General features: G+C 44.9%; 1 protein-coding gene across 13 annotated transcripts in view; it reads left to right on the top strand.

Moving 5' to 3' along the window:
• Positions 1-16,116, top strand: part of LOC123773130 (probable phosphorylase b kinase regulatory subunit beta) — a 71,928-nt gene extending 55,812 nt beyond the window's left edge. For 10 of the 13 annotated variants that reach the window (XM_069315251.1, XM_069315249.1, XM_045766632.2 and 7 more), the window contains 6 exons: positions 2,938-3,047; positions 3,281-3,418; positions 3,847-3,916; positions 4,616-4,786; positions 5,341-5,448; positions 6,857-7,811. In XM_069315251.1, coding sequence (XP_069171352.1) covers positions 2,938-3,047; positions 3,281-3,418; positions 3,847-3,916; positions 4,616-4,786; positions 5,341-5,448; positions 6,857-7,015 — 756 coding nt within the window. In that variant the 3' untranslated portion in view covers positions 7,016-7,811. Of the gene's footprint in view, positions 1-2,937; positions 3,048-3,280; positions 3,419-3,846; positions 3,917-4,615; positions 4,787-5,340; positions 5,449-6,856; positions 7,812-7,999; positions 8,686-15,683 lie in introns of those variants that run through there. The other 3 variants (XM_069315246.1, XM_069315245.1, XR_011225186.1) reach the window with 3 other exon arrangements.
• Positions 16,117-18,845: the final 2,729 nt, after the last annotated feature.

The following is an 18,845-nucleotide window of genomic DNA, read 5'->3' as shown; positions in this document are numbered from 1 at the left end:
GAGCTCTGGCTCTTTAATCCCGCCTCTCGACTGTCAATCAACTGATATACAGGTTCCTGAGCCTAGTGGGCTCTATCCTATCTACACTTGAAACTGTATATGGAGTCTGCCTCACCACATCACTTCCTAATGCATTCCAGTTGTCAAGTACTGACACAAAAAAAAAATGCCACGGTTATCCTTTTGATATGGGCTTCAGGGGACAGGTCTGGTGTGATATCCAACCCCAGATCTTTCTCTTTCTCTCTCTGATTCTTGAAGAATTTCATCTCCCAAATGATACCGTGTATCTGGCCTCCTGCTCACTACACCTGTCTTCATTACATTACATTTGCTTGGGTTAAATTCAAACAACCATTGCAAAATGTCCCCAACACTTTTTGCTTTTCTAAAAAATGGTATTGGATCATTCCTTCAGTTTGTCAGTTTGTGTGCTGGCCCACTCTACCTCCCTGAAGCTCCCAGGGAGCTAGGGTGAAGAGCTCCCTCTTCACATTCACGTGGTGCAGTAGCCCACAAAATTTGACTAGCATGAAAGCAAAGGAGGCCTCAGAAACAAGGAGGGACACTAAAACAAACCCAGAGTAGTGTGTGTGTCCCTAAGCCAGCTTCCTTGAGAAGCCCACCATGACTCCTTCCAACCCACCATGGCTCCTTCCAACCCACCATGCCTCCTACCAGCCCACCATGCCTCTTACCTGCCCACCATGGCTCCTACCAGCCCACCATGCCTCTTACCTGCCCACCATGGCTCCTACCAGCCCACCATGGCTCCTACCAGCCCACCATGGCTCCTACCAGCCCCTCGATGCCTCCTACCAGCCCACCATGGCTCCTACCTGCCCATCAAGCCTCCTACCAGCCCCTCAATGCCTCCTACCAGCCCACCATGGCTCTTACTTGCCCATCAAGCCTTCTTCTAGCCCACTATGGCTCCTACCAGCCTCCTCCATGCCTCCTACCAGCTCACCATGCCATCACTAGCAGGAGGCATCACAAAGCAAAACTACCAAACAGAAAGAAGAGATTTGCAGGGAGGCCACGGTCCACGTCCAGAAGCAGAGCATTCCTCAGAGGCCACCTCCCAAGTTTAACAAAGCAAACAAGTATATGGCAGCAACCATGTCACCCAGAGCATCACAAAGCCCAATAAAGGGCATAAAAAAGGGTCCAGAAAGTAGCACATTGGATAGGTAGAAACATCAGACCACCCAACTCAGAACTACAAAGGAAGGCCCTAACAATCTAGGGATGAACTCTCAAGGCTAGACATAGGCCACTAACCATCCTTGAAACTCCCAAAAGCTCAGTACATCTTTGTCCAATCAACAAAGGTCCGGAGGCAAAGCTTAGTCTAGTGGTCTCTGTGATCTCCAGTCTTAAAGAAGCTAACAGAGATTTATTGGAAATTATAGCTAATTTTTCCATGATCTGTTGAGTGGGAACCTGTCTTTCCTGCAGTCTATTCTGTAATTAACATATTAACACTTTCGCCCGGGCATGACGCAGCATTGCGTCATCCGTTTACTGGCGGTAATACCGGGGATGACGCAGCATTGCGTCATCCACTTTAAATAATCGCCAAAAAATCAGGTTATTATCCGATTTTTTTGGGACTGGTTTTAAAATGTGCGCCGATGTCTTCCCATTTTCTTTGAGCCTCGTGGCCCTCAGGTGGCTTGGCACACGATGTCGGCCCATTCTTTTCGCTCCACTGTTGTGACCAATGTCGCCTCCCCTCACATCTCAAACATGTGAACATTTCGTCTATTTTCCGTGGCTATATTTCTTACTGCGGCTTTAGAAACTATCTACGCTTACTCCACGATGGATAGTGATCATGAACAAGGCCCTTCCAGGAAGAAAATTGTGAAAGAAAGGCTTGAAAAGGAAGGGAATTGGGAGTGTAGCTGGAAGGCGTCTGAGCACTCACTCCCGGCTAACGCGTGGCCCGTCTTCAACTCATCGGCGGTTGGAGCGTGACCAGGTTTTATATTTTATATGCTAATGTTCCTCTAGAGAATTCTATTGCGAACCCATTGAGACCAAAATGAAAGACCTAGGACAAAAATTGAGGTGACCAGAGTGAAAATAGTGAAAACATTTTATCGCGTTTGCGCGCTCTTGGGTAACTCGTTCGCACTTTCTCTGTTTGCTGCGGGTAATTAGCCGGGCTTTTGGAGTTTATATGCATTTAGTGCTGTAGAGAATTCTATTGCGAACACAATGATACCAAATTTAATCTCGTAGGACGAGAATTAAGGTGACAAAGTTGAAGAGAGTATACACTTTTCAGAATTTACGCACGCTCCCGTGACACCCTGGGTCCCATATCGCACTATTGAGGGGTGGCGTGCGGGGTGAGCGAAAGTGTTAAAAAAAGTGATGAGTGGGAAAAATGTATTTTTTAGTGTTTGTAAAATAAACATGATTAGATAATGAAATTGCAATTGCTGAAACATTACCATTGTAGTAATGGTAATGTCTTCTCACAGACATAACATAGGATAAAAACACACACTTGTGTATATGTGAAAGTTATGTAAGGAATTTACACGGTCTTTTGCAATCAGCTGATTGCTTTATCAAGCACTCTGTAAATTCCTTACATAAATTTCAACCCTTGGGATTGTGCCTTGGGATTTCTCAAGGAATTGGGTTCCAAGCTCATTGACATCACCAGAGACCCAAGGGCTTTCAGTTTTTTGTTTCAGCGTCTCAGTGTGGCGATCCAGAGGGGAAATGCTTGCTGCGTCCTCGGTTCCTGTCCAGAAGCGGAGGAGCTTCAAGAGATCCATAACCTTTAGGCATTTGTCTTGTATGTTTTGTAACCTTTAAATACACAATTTCACATACTGTATACAGAAGTGTGGGTTTTTATCCTATTACTGTTGTTTCGTAAACATGTTCAGTTATTGGCGTGTATTGTATTGGCAGGGCCATAGTGTTGTGCAAGCAGTTCTGCAGCAAGAAGTTGTACTCTACTGTGGCAAACTTATTGCTACACACACGCAGCTCTTCAATGGCATTTTGAACATTAGAGTTGGGTAAGGGACCATTTTTTTTGTCAGGATTGTTTTTTCAAATTCTTTAAAAATATACACAGTACAGTACTGGTTCATTTGAGAGATCTACATTTTAGTTGCTGTCTTTATTAATCTGTATTTCACATATTGCCATTGAAGAATAAAAGAGTACCTTGTTAAATTAGGCTTGATGAATTAAAGATACAAGTTTTATCAATGTTTCTTATGATTATAATGAAAGTTTTTCTATACAGATGGGTGATCAAAGCCATGTCCTATTACTTGCATGATGTGTGCAAAAGAAAGGAAACTGTAGAGTCGCTGGCGCCAAATGAAGTCCGACGATTGGTCGTCAAGGTGCTCTCCTTAGACGAGTGGGCACAAAAGGAAAAGTAGGTTTTCATTGTACAGTATTGGAAATGGCTATACAGTTGCTCAGAGTGATTTTATTGACTTGCTTAGCTTTTAGTGTCTATGGAGAGTAATGCGTAGCTCTTTGCCTCATGTAGCTTTTTGAAACTTAAAACATTTTTAAATATCTTGACATTCAATTGTTTTGCATTTAACCTTAAGGATTGGTATACAGTATTTGTCCACATTTGTATTTCTAATATCCACCAGTGTCCTCTTGTCTTATTTCCTCTATCTGTTTGTATGTTCTTGTAAGTGCTGGAATTATATCCCAAATCTGCCTTTATAGTTGCATTTTCATTATGATCATGCTTGTTCTTGGATTTTAAGTGTGTTATGTATGGTAAATGGATGGGTATTTCGATTTAAATTATATTACACTTAACGTCATTTCCTTTTATATTTTCAGATTATGTCCACAACAAATTCGAGTCATTGATGGATGTCTAGGACGAACACCCAAAAGGTTTTATGAAAAGGTTTGTTTGTTTACTAAGAGTTAGAGGTTGGTTGATACCTGGTTGATGGGGTTCTGGGAGTTCTTCTACTCTCCAAGCCCGGCCCGAGGCCAGGCATGACTTGAAGATGGCAACGGTTGTTCTGGCAATATTTCTTATAAAGTCGCTGGGAGGACGTTGAACAACCGCAGACCTCTGGTGTTTACAGTGTGTTCTCTGATTGTGCCTATGGCACCTCTGCTCTTCACTGGGGAAAACAATAACAAACCATTTGTTCATACAGTAATACCCAGCAAGTAGCACATGCCAGAGCACTTCCTTAACAATGTTATGGCCCAAATAGTGTGAATTGTTCACACCATCACTGCCAGGCACTAATCTACTTCCTCTCCCATGCATTTCCTTAACATGTACCAATGTTGAATACTTTTGCTGTACATACTAAACGTGACCAGCTATATGACTGATTATTTTTAAGCCATGATTAGCAGTATGAGTATGATGCCCAATTGGATTCTGAATAGGTAATTTGTTATAATTATTTTTTAATGCTGCAGTTGATACAGTAGTTCATTTATAAACTACTTGCCATACTCAAAATTTTCTTTGTTTTTGCTTTGTACAGTAAATTTGACTGATAAATACAACTTCAATATACTGGTTGTGGGGGTACTCCAAATACTCTCTTTGCTTAATTAATATATATATTTTTTTCTTCAGGTATTTAACATTTTGTCCAAGACTTCACAGGGACTTCGTCTTTGTGACCAGTTACTTCCACAACAACCCACCATCTCTGAAATGTCGTGTGGAGAATTAAACTTTGTTCTTGCTGTCCAGTCGCTTCTCAACCGCATTCAGCACCCTGAATATCGACAAATTGTTGTTGAGGTACTGTACTGTTAACTCAAGTAGGATGACATTCTTCTTTAATCATTTGTGGACATTATTTCAGTAGTAGTACTACATGTAAACCTTGTTGGTGTAAGAGATTAGTTAACAAGTTAGTATGGGCAACAAAAGTCCCTCTTTCCTTGTATTTGCTGCCCCTCTGTCTTCCCCACTTCCTTCTCTCTCTCCTCTTGTCTATCAAAAATTTAGCAGCTACAAGAAAATACTAAAAAGGAAACTATACAGGAAAACAAATAATCAATATCAGTGAAATTTGCAGGGGTCACTATTGATGCCAATATTTCTTTTAAGGGTGGCACTGGGGCTGATCCCAATTGACCCGACACTTCCATACTCGCTGTGTGTTGTGTTGCAAAGTTTTGTGAGAGTAGCCCCAAGCTTCTGGCCTCCAACCTTGGATAGATAAACACATTCTCTTTTATAGGTAGTTTCTCTTGTGTCTCCTATATATATGTACTCTGAAATACAGATCTTATTATTTATGATTTAAACAAGTGTCTATTTTGGGGTTTTACTTGTTAATTGTTTTTCAGCTTTTCTCAGTGGTAGCAACGATACTAGAGAGAAATCCTGAGCTCAAATTCCCTCATGAATTGAACTTGGATGAGATTGTCAAGGAGGCTTTTAAGATGTTTTTAAAGGTAAGGTGGATTTTCTTTTGTTCCTTTCACATATGCATGTGATATTACTGGTTTCTTAGATTGTGTAATTCAGATTCAGGTAGCATTTAAACTGCAAACTTGTATTAATTGTTTAGGTTTTATATGTTTTCTAATTGTGCATGCTTAGGTTCATAGGCATGGAGAGCAATGAAAATTTGCATGCAATCCTGTGAATGGCATATTTAGTGCTTCTGGAAGTTTGAGTTTAAATACATTGAATGTGATTTTTTAAGAGGAATTTATGCAAATGGGTTGATGAAAAGTATGCACCATTGCTTTAATATAGTTGCTGCAATGAAAGGCCTCGATTGCTAAAACAAGATAGGATGTGAATAGATCATTGCATTAGTGGGTGGTAGTGCCAACTCGTACATGTGGATAAATGAAATGAAATGCTGTTGTGGCGAGAGCATGAAAGATGGAGCTAAAGCAACATGTGGTATGCTTGATGAATATAATAGGGAATGTCAAGACAATATGTAGAATGGCAAAGTTGGTTACTTGTAAGAATAATGAGAGTACTGCGTCGGTTTTGTTGTGAGATAAATGGCTGTTGGAAGACAGTGTGTATTCAAGAAGGATACCGACAGGCATGGCTAAATGAGTGTGGGAGGAAGTGTATAGTGAGTATGAAGAAGCAGCGTGAAACAATATTGTACAAGAATAAGGGTAATCTGTTTAAAAGGGAATGAGTAATTATATGCCACTTTTGTAAAAGACAATTCATGAGAGTATCATGCACCTACAAAGTGGTGAAATTACTGCCTTGGCTGGCTCAGAGTGCTGGATCTCGGTGATACCGTTGAAATTGAAAGGTATGGTATGGTTGGCATTTTTAATATTTTTAAAACTCCCTTTCCTGAACTGCTTTTTTCAGTTTGGACAAATGTCTCTCTTTGAAAACTATAAACTGGTTAATAATGTACAGTACCTTAAATTTTGTAACATCTATAAATGGCTGTACTATACAGTACAGGTACAGTACAGTATTATTAAGTTATTAAATTGAATAACCAGCTGTTCAGGAGTTTATTGTAAAATGTCTAAAAACATACATGTTTTTAAGTTTTTTTGTGTTTACTGTATTCAAAATATTTTCTAGATATGCAGTTTCCAATTTTTATTAATGGATACTAGACTGATAATGGTCATAGCACCAAACTGTTTAAGGTGAAGTTGTTTAGGTGTCAAAGAGTTTAAAAAGGATTAAAAAGTTTATTTTTGGTGGTGTATCAAGAAGGGTGTATTGGAGTGTTTAACTTTGGGTTAAATTCTATTTTTAATTGTACTTTCTTGTAATTAAATATTGTAATTATTTTTTGCATCATTCAGCAGGACTGTTTTTCTTGTTCCTCTGCAGTACTTTAAAATGTCTTTATTTCTTCAGGACTTGGGTAGAGACTGGACAAATGACATGTCGTCTTTCTACAATGCATCACAAGTCGCTGTGACGAGCTACTTGGCGCGGGCTATTGTTAATTTCATGCTGTCGGGTGATATCCGTAGTGAGATTGAAGAAGGTTCCACTTTCTGCCGCGTATCATAAAGTTCACAAAAATTGCAAGGTGGCTTTATTGGTGTTAAGTACAGAGATTGACTGCATTTGAAATTTTAAGACGAAAGTAAAATTGACAATCTTAAATATGTCAGTATTTATATACCATAGGTCTTTTTTTTTTTTCTTGTAAAAAATAATTGCATGTAATTATTGTACATAACGTCTTATTTCTTTTTAAATTAGCTTTTCCAATATTTTAAGTCTAAAATTAAATTAGTTTTTAACTGAAAAGTCTGTAATTGAAATGGATTTTTTAAGAGAATTTTAATTTATTGCAAATGAATTTCATTACAACACAGTAATTTAAACTGTGTTTTAGTTTAAAACACAGTTTTAAACTGTGAACAACAAAACTGTGTAAACTAAACAGTTTTAAATTGTGTTCACAAATGTAAACATTTGTTTTTGATATTGGTTGGTCTCTGGTCTAAGACTGGTCCTGGGCCAGTCTTGCCTCTTCAATAGATATATTTTTTATTTAATAAAATAATTTTACCTAATTACAATTTTTAGGTGTTCGGATAAAATAATGTTTGTAATGATAAAAACACTGTGTGTACTATATAGCTATTAAACATTAATACTGCTGGAACTATACAGGTATTCTATCTTTATTGAGAAGTCGGTTTAGGCATTATTGTATTGTAAAAAGTTTACTTTGGAAAGCCCAGTAATTCATTGATTGTGCAGTATAGGAGTGAACCGATGTGCCAGGGAACTATTGTAGATTGTTATAATCCCTGATGTTAGTCACTAGTTCGTGAATATTAAAACTGAAAAGATATTCGAGGTTTGATAACAAAAACAGACTTCTTGCTTAATTAGCAAACGAGTGAGTGTTGAAAGTGCATAAAGCTGGTACAGTATTAATGTACAGAATTAATATTTATTTAAAGTACCGTATTTGTAAAAGTTTTAAACATATTACTCAAGCAAAATCATGACTTTTCTAGCTACAGTACATCATTTCAGTATTGGACTGTTACTCCTGAGCACCACTTTCGTGATTTCCCTTTGCTCCGTTCTCCTGCTACACCTACACACCCCTACACACCCCTACACACCCCTACACACCCCTACACACACACCCCTACACACACACCCCTACACACACACACCTACACACACATCTACACACACACATCTACACACACACATCTACACACACACATCTACACACACACATCTACACACACACATCTACACACACACACAAGGAACCGTGTGTGGGAGAATGGGAGAACAAGGAACCGCATGGAGGCGAGGATACGTGGAGAGCCAAACTACTGGAGGTGGCGACTAGAAACTTCTTAACCCAGCATGTCAGTGAACCCACAAGGACGAGAGGAAACGACGAACCAGCGAGACTCGACCTGGTTTTCACCCTGAACGACTCTGACATAAGAGAAATCAGTTTTGAGGACCCAGTAGGAATGAGCGACCACAGTGTATTGGTGTTTGAGTACCTGATTGAAGAAGGGTTATTGAACTCGAGAAGGGATACCGAAACCAAAAGGTTAGCATACCGAAAGGGAAACTATGAGGAGATAAGAAAATGCCTAGCAGATATAGCATGGGAAACAGAGCTCAGGGAAAAGACGGCCCAAGATATGATGGAATACATCACGCAAAAATGCAAGGATGCAGCAAACAAGTTTGTCCCAGTCCAAAAGGAAAACAGTGAAATGAAGATGAGAAACCCATGGTTTAATCAGAGATGTAGGCTAGCTAAGCAGCAAAGTAAAAGGGCATGGAGAAACTATAGGAATAACAGGACACTGGAGAGCAGAGAAAGATACCAGAATGCCAGGAATGAATATGTTAGGATGAGAAGAGAGGCAGAAAGACAATACGAAAATGACATCGCAAGCAAGGCAAAGACTCAGCCTAAATTGCTGCATAGCCACATCAGGAGAAAAACAACAGTAAAGGAACAGGTTATGAAATTAAGGTTAGGGGCAGAAGGATTCACTACAAACGACAAGGAAGTGTGTGAGGAACTGAATAAGAAATTCCAGGAGGTCTTCACCTTGGAGCAAGGAGAAATCCCAGAGATAAGAGAGGGAATAGCTAACCAGGAACCACTGGAAGAGTTTGAGATTACCAGCGGGGAAGTAAGGAAGTGTTTACTAGAATTGGATGTGACAAAGGCTATAGGTCCAGATGGAATCTCCCCTTGGATACTAAAGGAAGGAGCAGAAGAACTGTGCCTCCCGCTCTCCATGGTGTATAACAAATCACTGGCAACAGGGGAGCTGCCAGAAATTTGGAAAGCAGCTAACGTAGTCCCGATATACAAGAAAGGGGATAGGCAGGAGGCACTGAATTACAGACCAGTGTCCCTAACCTGCATACCATGCAAGTTGATGGAGAAGATTGTGCGAAGAAAGCTAGTGGAACATCTGGAGCGAAAGAACTTTGTAACACAGCATCAACATGGATTCAGGGATGGCAGGTCCTGCCTCACAGGGTTACTTGAATTCTACGACCAGGCAACAAAAATAAGGCAAGAAAGAGAAGGGTGGGCAGACTGCATATTTTTGGATTGTCAGAAAGCCTTTGACACAGTGCCACACAAGAGGCTAGTGAAAAAACTGGAGATGCAGGCTGGAGTGAAAGGGAAGGTACTCCGTTGGATACAGGAATACCTAAGTAACAGGAGACAACGAGTCAGTGTGAGGGGTGAGGTCTCAGATTGGCGAGACGTTACGAGTGGAGTACCGCAGGGGTCAGTCCTTGGACCTATACTGTTTCTGATATAGGTAAATGATCTTCCAGAGGGTATAGAATCGTTTCTCTCAATGTTTGCCGATGATGCAAAAATTATGAGGAGGATTGAAACTGAGGACGATAGTAGGAGGCTACAAGATGACCTAGACAGACTGAGTGAATGGTCCAACAAATGGCTGTTGAAGTTCAACCCGAGTAAATGCAAAGTAATGAAACTAGGTGGTGGAAATAGGAGGCCAAACACAGGATACAGAATAGGAGATGAAGTACTTAATGAAACGAACAGAGAGAAAGATCTAGGAGTTGATATCACACCAAACCTGTCTCCTGAAGCCCACATAAAAAGAATAACGTCTGCGGCATATGCGAGGCTGGCTAACATCAGAACAGCGTTCAGGAACCTGTGTAAGGAATCATTCAGAATCTTGTACACCACATATGTAAGACCAATCCTGGAGTATGCAGCCCCAGCATGGAGCCCGTACCTTGTCAAGCACAGGACGAAGCTGGAAAAAGTCCAAAGGTATGCCACTAGACTAGTCCCAGAACTAAGAGGCATGAGTTACGAGGAAAGGCTGCGGGAAATGCACCTTACGACACTGGAAGACAGAAGAGTAAGGGGAGACATGATCACAACCTACAAAATCCTCAGAGGAATCGACCGGGTAAACAAGGATAAACTATTCAACACTGGTGGGACGCGAACAAGGGGACACAGGTGGAAACTGAGTACTCACATGAGAAATATAAGAAAATTCACTTTCGCAAACAGAGAGACGGTTGGAACAAGTTAGGGGAGAAGGTGGTGGAGGCCAAGACCGTCAGTAGTTTCAAAGCGTTATATGACAGAGTGCTGGGAAGACGGGACACCACGAGCGTAGCTCTCATCCTGTAACTACACTTAGGTAATTACACTTAGGTAATTACACCTACACCTACACACACACACACACACACACACACACACACACATACACACACCTACACCTACACACATACACACACCTACACACATACACACACCTACACACCTACACACATCCTGACCTGACGGCCAGGTGGGACGGCCCGCCGTGGAACTGTGTCTGTGTTTGTTGGGTGGTGACTGTGACTCCAGAGATTTGTGTAGAAAAGAATCGACATCGTCAATCTACTAGCACTTAGAGAATCACCAAGTGGAAAGGCGACGACGGAGCACCATCGTCAACCATACATCATCATTACTCATCTAGTTGTGTGAGCGGGAATCATACTGGTATGTACCCCCTCTCTGGTCAAGTAATCATGACTTCTACCAGCCCACCATGCCTCCTACCAGTCCCTCCATGACTTCTACCAGCCTACCATGCCTCCTACCAGTCCCTCCATGACTTCTACCAGCCTACCATGCCTCCTACCAGTCCACAATTGCTCCTACCAGCCCACCATGCCGCCTACAAGCCCACCATGCCTCCTACCTGCCCACTATGCCTCCGTCCTGCCCACCATGCCTCCTACCTGCCCACCATGCCTCCTACCTGCCCACCATGCCTCCTACCAGCCCACCATGCCTCCTACCAGCTCTCCATGGCTCCTACTAGCCCACAATGCCTCCTACCTGCCCACCATGTCTCCTACCTGCCCACCATGCCTCCTACCTGCCCACCATGCCTCCTACCTGCCCTCCATGCCTCCTTCCAGCCCCTCCATGCCTCCTACCTGCCCACCATGCCTCCTACCTGCCCACCATGCCTCCTACCTGCCCACCATGCCTCCTACCAGCCCACAATGCCTCCTACCAGCCCACAATGCCTCCTACCAACCCACTATGACTCCTACCTGCCCACCATGCCTCCTACCTGCCCACCATGCCTCCTACCAGCCCAATATGCCTCTTACCAGCCCCCTCCATGCCTCCTACCAACCCTCCATGGCTCCTACCAGCCCCTCCATACCTCCTACCAGCCCACAATGCCTCCTACCAACCCACTATGACTCCTACCAGCCCACCATACCTCCTACAAGCTCTCCATAGCTCCTACTTGCCCACCATGCCTCATATCTGCCCACCATGCCTTCTACCAGCCCACCATGGCTCCTACCAGCCCACCATACCTCCTACAAGCCCTCCATGCCTCCAACCAGCCCACCGTGCCTCCTACCAGCCCTCCATGGCTCCTACCAGCTCACCATGGCTCCTACCAGCCCACCATTTCTCCTGGTAAAAGGTACCATAAACCCCCCCCCCCCTACCACCACCAACTGCAGGAGGGTTTGGTCAAAATATGACCCATCCCCGTTTTCAGTAATTGGCATATTTTCGGCATAAAAATTCGTAATTTAAAAATGAAAATAGTTGCAGAGAGTCAGAATTCGACTAAAAAATCACGCTCAGGAGTCAAATTTTCGATATTTCAGATATTTTGAAAACTGCAGGGGGGTTTGGTCCAAATATGACCCATATACCAGCCCCTCCATGCCTCCTACCAGCCCACCATGGCTCCTACCAGCCCACCATGCTGCCTACCAGCCCACCATGCCTCCTTTCTGCCCACCATGCCTCCTACCAGCCCACCATGGCTCCTACTAGTCCACAATGCCTCCTACCAGCCCACCATAGCTCCTACCAGCCCACCATGGCTCCTACCAGCCCCTCCATGCCTCCTACCTGCCCACCATGCCTCCTACCAGCCCCTCCATGCCTCCTACCTGCCCACCATGCCTCCTACCAGCCCCTCCATGGCTCCTACTAGCCCACAATGCCTTCTACCAGCCCACCATGGCTCCTACCAGCACCTCCATGCCTCCTACCAGCCGACCATAGCTCCTACCCGCCCACCTTACCTTCTACATGCCCACTATGCTTCCTACCAGTCCACAATTGCTCCTACCAGCCCACCATGCCGCCTACAAGCCCACCATGCCTCCTACCTGCCCACTATGCCTCCTTCCAGCCCATTATGCCTCCTACCTGCCCACCATGCCTCCTACCTGCCCACCATGCCTCCTACCTGCTCACCATGGCTCCTACTAGCCCACCATGGCTCCTACTAGCCCACAATGCCTCCTACCTGCCCACCATGCCTCTTACCAGCCCCCTCCATGCCTCCTACCAACCTTCCAAGGCTCCTACCAGCCCCTCCATACCTCCTACCAGCCCACAATGCCTCCTACCAGCCCACAATGCCTCCTACCAACCCACTATGACTCCTACCTGCCCACCATGCCTCCTACCAGCCCACCATGCCTCCTACCAGCCCACCATGGCTCCAACCAGCTCACCATGGCTCCTACCAGCCCACCATACCTTCTACCAGCCCACCATACCTCCTACAAGCCTACCATGGCTCCTACCAGCCCACCATACCTCCTACAAGCCCTCCATAGCTCCTACTAGCCTACCATGCCTCCTACCAGCCCACCATGGCTCCTACCAGCCCACCATACTTCCTACAAGCCCTCCATGCCTCCAACCAGCCCACCATGCCTCCTACCAGCCCTCCATAGCTCCTACTAGTCCACCATGCCTCCTACCAGCCCACCATGGCTCCTGCCAGCCCACCATGGCTCCTACCAGCCCACCATGCCTCCTACCAGCCCTCCATTTCTCCTGGTAAAAGGTACCCTAACCCCCCCACCACCAACTGCAGGGGGGTTTGGGCAAAATATGACCCATATACCAGCCCACCATGGCTTCTACCAGCCCACCATGCCGCCTACCATGGCTCGTACTAGTCCACAATGCCTCCTACCAGCCCACCATGCCTCCTTCCAGCCCACCATGGCTCCTACCAGCCCCTCCATGCCTCCTACCAGCCCACCATGGCTCCTACCAGCCCCTCCATGCCTCCTACCAGCCCCTCCATGCCTGCTACCAGCCCCTCCATGCCTCCTACCAGCCCCTCCATGCCTCCTACCAGCCCACCATGGCTCCTACCAGCCCCTCCATGCCTCCTACCAGCCCCTCCATGGCTCCTACCAGCCCCTCCATGGCTCCTACCAGCCCCTCCATGGCTCCTACCAGCCCCTCCATGGCTCCTACCAGCCCCTCCATGCCTCCTACCAGCCCACCATGGCTCCTACCAGCCCCTCCATGCCTCCTACCAGCCCCTCCATGGCTCCTACCAGCCCCTCCATGCCTCCTACCAGCCCACCCTTCCATGGCTCCTACCACCCCCTCCATGCCTCCTACCTGCCCACAATGCCTCAAGGCTTCTCAAGGAGCTTGAGAAGGAAAACATGTTGCATATAGGGAAAAGAACTATCAGGAGAAGTGCCAAGCCATTATGACTAAATAGCACTTAGAAGGGATCTGGATAAGGTATTTACGATGGGACTGAAGGGAAGGAATAGTTCCCAACCACTTGGACAGTCGGGGATTGAACACCAACCTGCATGAAGCGAGACTGTCGCTCTACCGACTAGCCCAGGTGGCTCATGTACCATATAATGGTTCAAAGATAAATATATTCATATTTAAATTTTTTAAAAGAGCAAATATATTGTGTTATTTTAAGGTAATTTACAATTTAAACCTTTATTTTAATGTATTATTTTTGTATGAATGCCAAAGTGAAAAGTTACACAAAAACTTTTAATTTACATTTTTCCAGTTAGAGCAGCTGTGTTTTTTTTTAAAGAAAATATGTATCAATTTTGTTTTTGTACTATTACATTCCAGAATATTTGGCATATTTTTTTTTGTTCTAGCAGGTTGTGATATGTACTGGTATATTTGATTTACTGGATGGGGTTTTCCTACTTGAATTATCTTTGAAAATTACTAATTATTTAACACACACAGAGCTCACACTAACGTGATGCATCAAATGAACAAATCCACAAGGGCCGTGACGAGGATTCGAACCTGCGTCCGGGAGGATCCCAGACACTGCCTTAATCGACTGAGCTACGACAGGGTAAAAGGGTTGAAACCGAAGTTCTACTGAACTTACTGGATCCCGTAGCCTCTCCGAGGCACAAACCTCGGGGGCGAAGAGGGAGAACGGCCTATTGACATAGCTCGGGTGCAGGGGGGGGGGGGTTGTGTAAAAGCCTGGTTTGTGCCTCGGAGAGGCTACGGGATCCAGTAAGTTCAGTAGAACTTCAGTTTCAACCCTTTTACTCTGTCGTAGCTCAGTCGATTAAGGCAGTGTCTGGGATCCTCCCGGATGCAGGTTCGAATCCTCGTCATGGTCCTTGTGGATTTGTTCATTTAATTATTTAAATCTCTTCGTATTTGAATATTAAGTTGCAAGAAAGGTTCAGTTCTAATTTCTTTAGCAAATATTTACAGGTCTAGTCTAATGACATACAGCATACCAGAGTTAAAAGCAGCATGGATAGATTATATTAATTAGAATTATTAAAAGGAATAAAATACTGTATTAATGTTTGCAGGTAAATTATATTGAAGTAAAAAAAGTTTACTGTTCACTCTCAAATGAAGTTTTGTCCTAGGTTCAGAGAGGATTTGTTCACTATCAACAGTTTGTAACTAGGAGTGTACTAAACATCCCAATGGATGCAAATTTTATAGAAAGTGGTCATAGGAACTTGGAACATGATAAGTTACATGAAATGGTAAAAATTTTAAATTAATATATACACTGCTGAAAGTACTGGAAAGTCAATAGTCTTAAATTCAAAAGTTTGCATGTGGAATAAAAGTAAAACATACAAAATCAATGGGGCTCTAAACATTTTGGCCAACATTCCAGTGTATAAACTTGTCACTGGCAGAACTTTACCAAATATTTCCCTCATAACATTAGACATAGATAAAACCATCAGAATATCCCACAAAAACTAACTTGTAGTTATTTATCATGTTATGAACTACTGTATCCCCCATACCTTGCTACCTACACTGCCATACCTAGGCAGTGTCGGAGGTAATTCCCAAAGTTTTGTTTTAAGTGTGTAAATTTTTTTTTTTTTTTTTCAGAAGGCAGCATTGCAGAAACAGCTGGTGTCTGTTGATTCATCATTGCCCATGAAGTGTTGTAAGAAGTCAGTCGGCAATGGGAATATGATAGTCAAATTTTTCTTGGCAGAAATTGTGTTCAGTGTCTGAAAGAAATGCTGTGTGTTGGATACCAAATCTTAATTAAGTGAATGATACTTATAAATATAGTTTGTACGAGGATCCCCTCCTCCATCGTGTTGCCTTGTCATGGTGAGGGGCTCGCATACACCTCCCTGGGACTGGTGAGGGTTGCCTTCGCCCCCTCTCCTGCCCCTCTTTGGGTGCTGTACATACAGAAGGGCACCATGTAGGGTCCTTGAGTCAAAGTACCGCCCACTGGAGGGCTCGCCCCTGAGGGGCTGCCCTAAGTGGATGGCTGGGTGTCCAGGCTGGGGCAAAAAGGGATAATGAGGTCTTGGCACCAATGTGGGAGAGTGGATGAAGCAGGAGGACTTCCCTGTAAAAAAGGGGGAGTACCACTGGGAACGACGCACCCCTTCCTGCACTGGCCCGCGCTCGACCTTCCTGGCTCTCCTGGTAGGTGGTATCCCTTGGTTCCAGGCCCCAGTTATCCCCATTATCTCATTATCCCTTGGGCCCTGGAACCAAGGGATACCACCTACCAGGGAAGCCAGGGAGGTGGAGCGCGGACCAGTGCAGGAAGGGGTGCGTCGTCCCCAGTGGTGCTCCCCCTTTTTAACAGGGGAGTCCTCCTGCTTCATCCACTCTCCCACACTGGTGCCAAGACCTCATTATCCCTTTAAGCCCCAACCTGGACACCCAGCCATCCACTTAGAACGAATGCTGTATGGGGAAAACGAAACAACCTCTCTTACCCAGGCTCATGGGGTGGGCGACCAGGTCCCAGAGTCGGACTGTGATGGAAGACCAGACTCTGTAGCTCCCATTACATTGGGTCCTGACAGGATTACTTCCCTCCCTCTGTGGAAGGGTCGAGCCCCAAGTCCCCAGTGGTGACCACCTCGTCCCCTGGCATGGCTCCGTCTCTCATTGTGACTACTGCGCCTTTTAACCTCCTCTCTGGGGGTTCTCAATGCTGTACCTGCCACGGCCGCACTCACCCGATCCCTTTCCGTATTAATACGTACCATGCCTTGTTTGGTCCTGCTACGTGGGCTAAATACTTCGATCTCGACTGTCTGGATTCTACATCTAGCGATTTCTTCCTCCATAAACACCTTGTTGATTCGGTAGATGCCTCTGTTACTTTTAACCACTCCCGTCTCGGTACACGTGTCGTTGCTGCTGCTCCTCAGGATGCAGCTACCCGCTTAACCGCATTGTCCAGCATTGGGAGACCCCTGTTAGGGGTCTCCAAAAACACAGTTGAATACCAATGTTGGTACTGTTTTCCTCCTGCACCATGTTGCAACTGGTGTTAGGGACCTCAAAGACTGCCATGAGGATATTAAACATATCCTCGAAGCCCAAGGCTATTCTGTCCTGTCCTCCAAGTAGACATGTTCACTAGACCCCCTTGTGGGTGTCGCCATCAGCCCCTTCGAGTTGTGAAAATCGGTTTTGATAGTAGGACCCTTCTGCCTCCTATAATTCTTGCTGGTGCCAGATGCTCTATTTAGGAGTACATTCCCTCTCCTAAGCTTTCCAATAAGTGCTGGAAATTTGGGCATAGTGCCCTCAAATGCACAAGTGCTGTGTTTATACCCCATGTATGGGGAAGAAGGTCACTCTGAGTGCTCTTCTCACCAGGCTCGCTGCCTTGATTGCAGTGAGGCCCACCCTACCTTCTCCTACGAGTGTATACACTACAAACTTGAGGAAGCCGTCCTCAACTTGAAACACCGGGATCATTTGTCTTTTTCTGAAGTGAGGCGCCAAGTCTGCCTTCTCAACCCTTTCGCTAGAGTATCTTATACTCACGTGTTGCGTTCCACCTCTCCTTGCCCTTCCCCCTTATTCAGTCTAACAACCGTTTCCAGACCTTAGACCCGGACATGCCCACCGACTCTTCCCCTGCTCCTTTACGTTCTGACCCGAGGGGTTCCCCTTCTGGTTCTCCATCTGGAGTTTTCCCCCTTCCCAGTGTGCTGTCTCTCCTGTGTCTTCTTTCCCATCTCCCCCTGATCCTTCTTTCCGCCCCCTTCCCCCTGTCTCTTGGCCCTCCATGCTGCCTGTCTGTCCAGGCTGTTGTCCATCATCCTCCCAGCACTCATGTTGTTCGTTCCCATTCTTCTGTTGAGACAATTCTGTCGTCTAGTACGTTGCTGCTGGCACACCTGTCAGTCTAAGTCAGAAACGTAAGCCTGGCTTCTCTCCTTCCTCCTCCCCAGCAGGTAAGAAGACATAGCTTTCTGCCTCGCCCCCCCATCTCTGACTCCGAGTGCATCCCCCTCCCATGTCGCAATGTGTATTGTGCCACAACATGGTTAAAAGAATTGCAACCGGGAGTGCTAACCATGTTCTTTTAACCATGTTGTGGCGCAATCGACTAAGGTTCATCTGGGATTATCCCGGAAGAAAGTTCGAACCCCTCATTACGGCCCTTGTGGATTTGTTCATTTGGTGGTACTATGCCTCTTTTTGGCAATATGAAAGTGTACCCCAAAGTAGTGTTCTGAGTACTACTGTTTTTCTGGTTGCCCTCAATGGTCTTTCCTCTCTTCTGGCATCTTCTCCGCTCTTTATATCGATGATCTTACCCTTTGCTGCTGGTGGTGATTTGCCTCTCCTTCAACAGCGGCTTCAACTTGCGACTGATACTGTGTCATCTTGAGCAACCAATCATGGCTTCAAGTTCTCTACAACTAAGACTTGTGCTATGACTTACTCGGAAGCAGATCATTCTTCGTCCCTCTTTATCGCTTTATGGTCATACCCTTGTGTACAAAGATTGCGCCAAGCTTCTGAGGTTAATCTTTGACACTCGTTTTTCATGGTCACCCCATCTCTTACCTCCAAGTTGAATGCTCTAAGGCCCTTAACCTACTTAAGGTTTTGTCTCGTACTTCTTGGGGAGCAAATAGGCGCACACTCCTCTCTTTACATTCCTCTCGTACTGTCTAAACTCTTTATGGTTTCCTTGCTTACTCGTCTGCTTCTCCTCCTACTCTTCGCTGTCTTGATGCTCTGCACCATACTGGGTTGCGCCTCAGCTCTGGT

This window comes from Procambarus clarkii, chromosome 81, assembly GCF_040958095.1.
Source record: "Procambarus clarkii isolate CNS0578487 chromosome 81, FALCON_Pclarkii_2.0, whole genome shotgun sequence".
NCBI classification, from domain to species: domain Eukaryota; kingdom Metazoa; phylum Arthropoda; class Malacostraca; order Decapoda; family Cambaridae; genus Procambarus; species Procambarus clarkii.
Note: the sequence above shows the minus strand (reverse complement) of the source record. Positions and strands in the feature narration are given on the sequence as shown.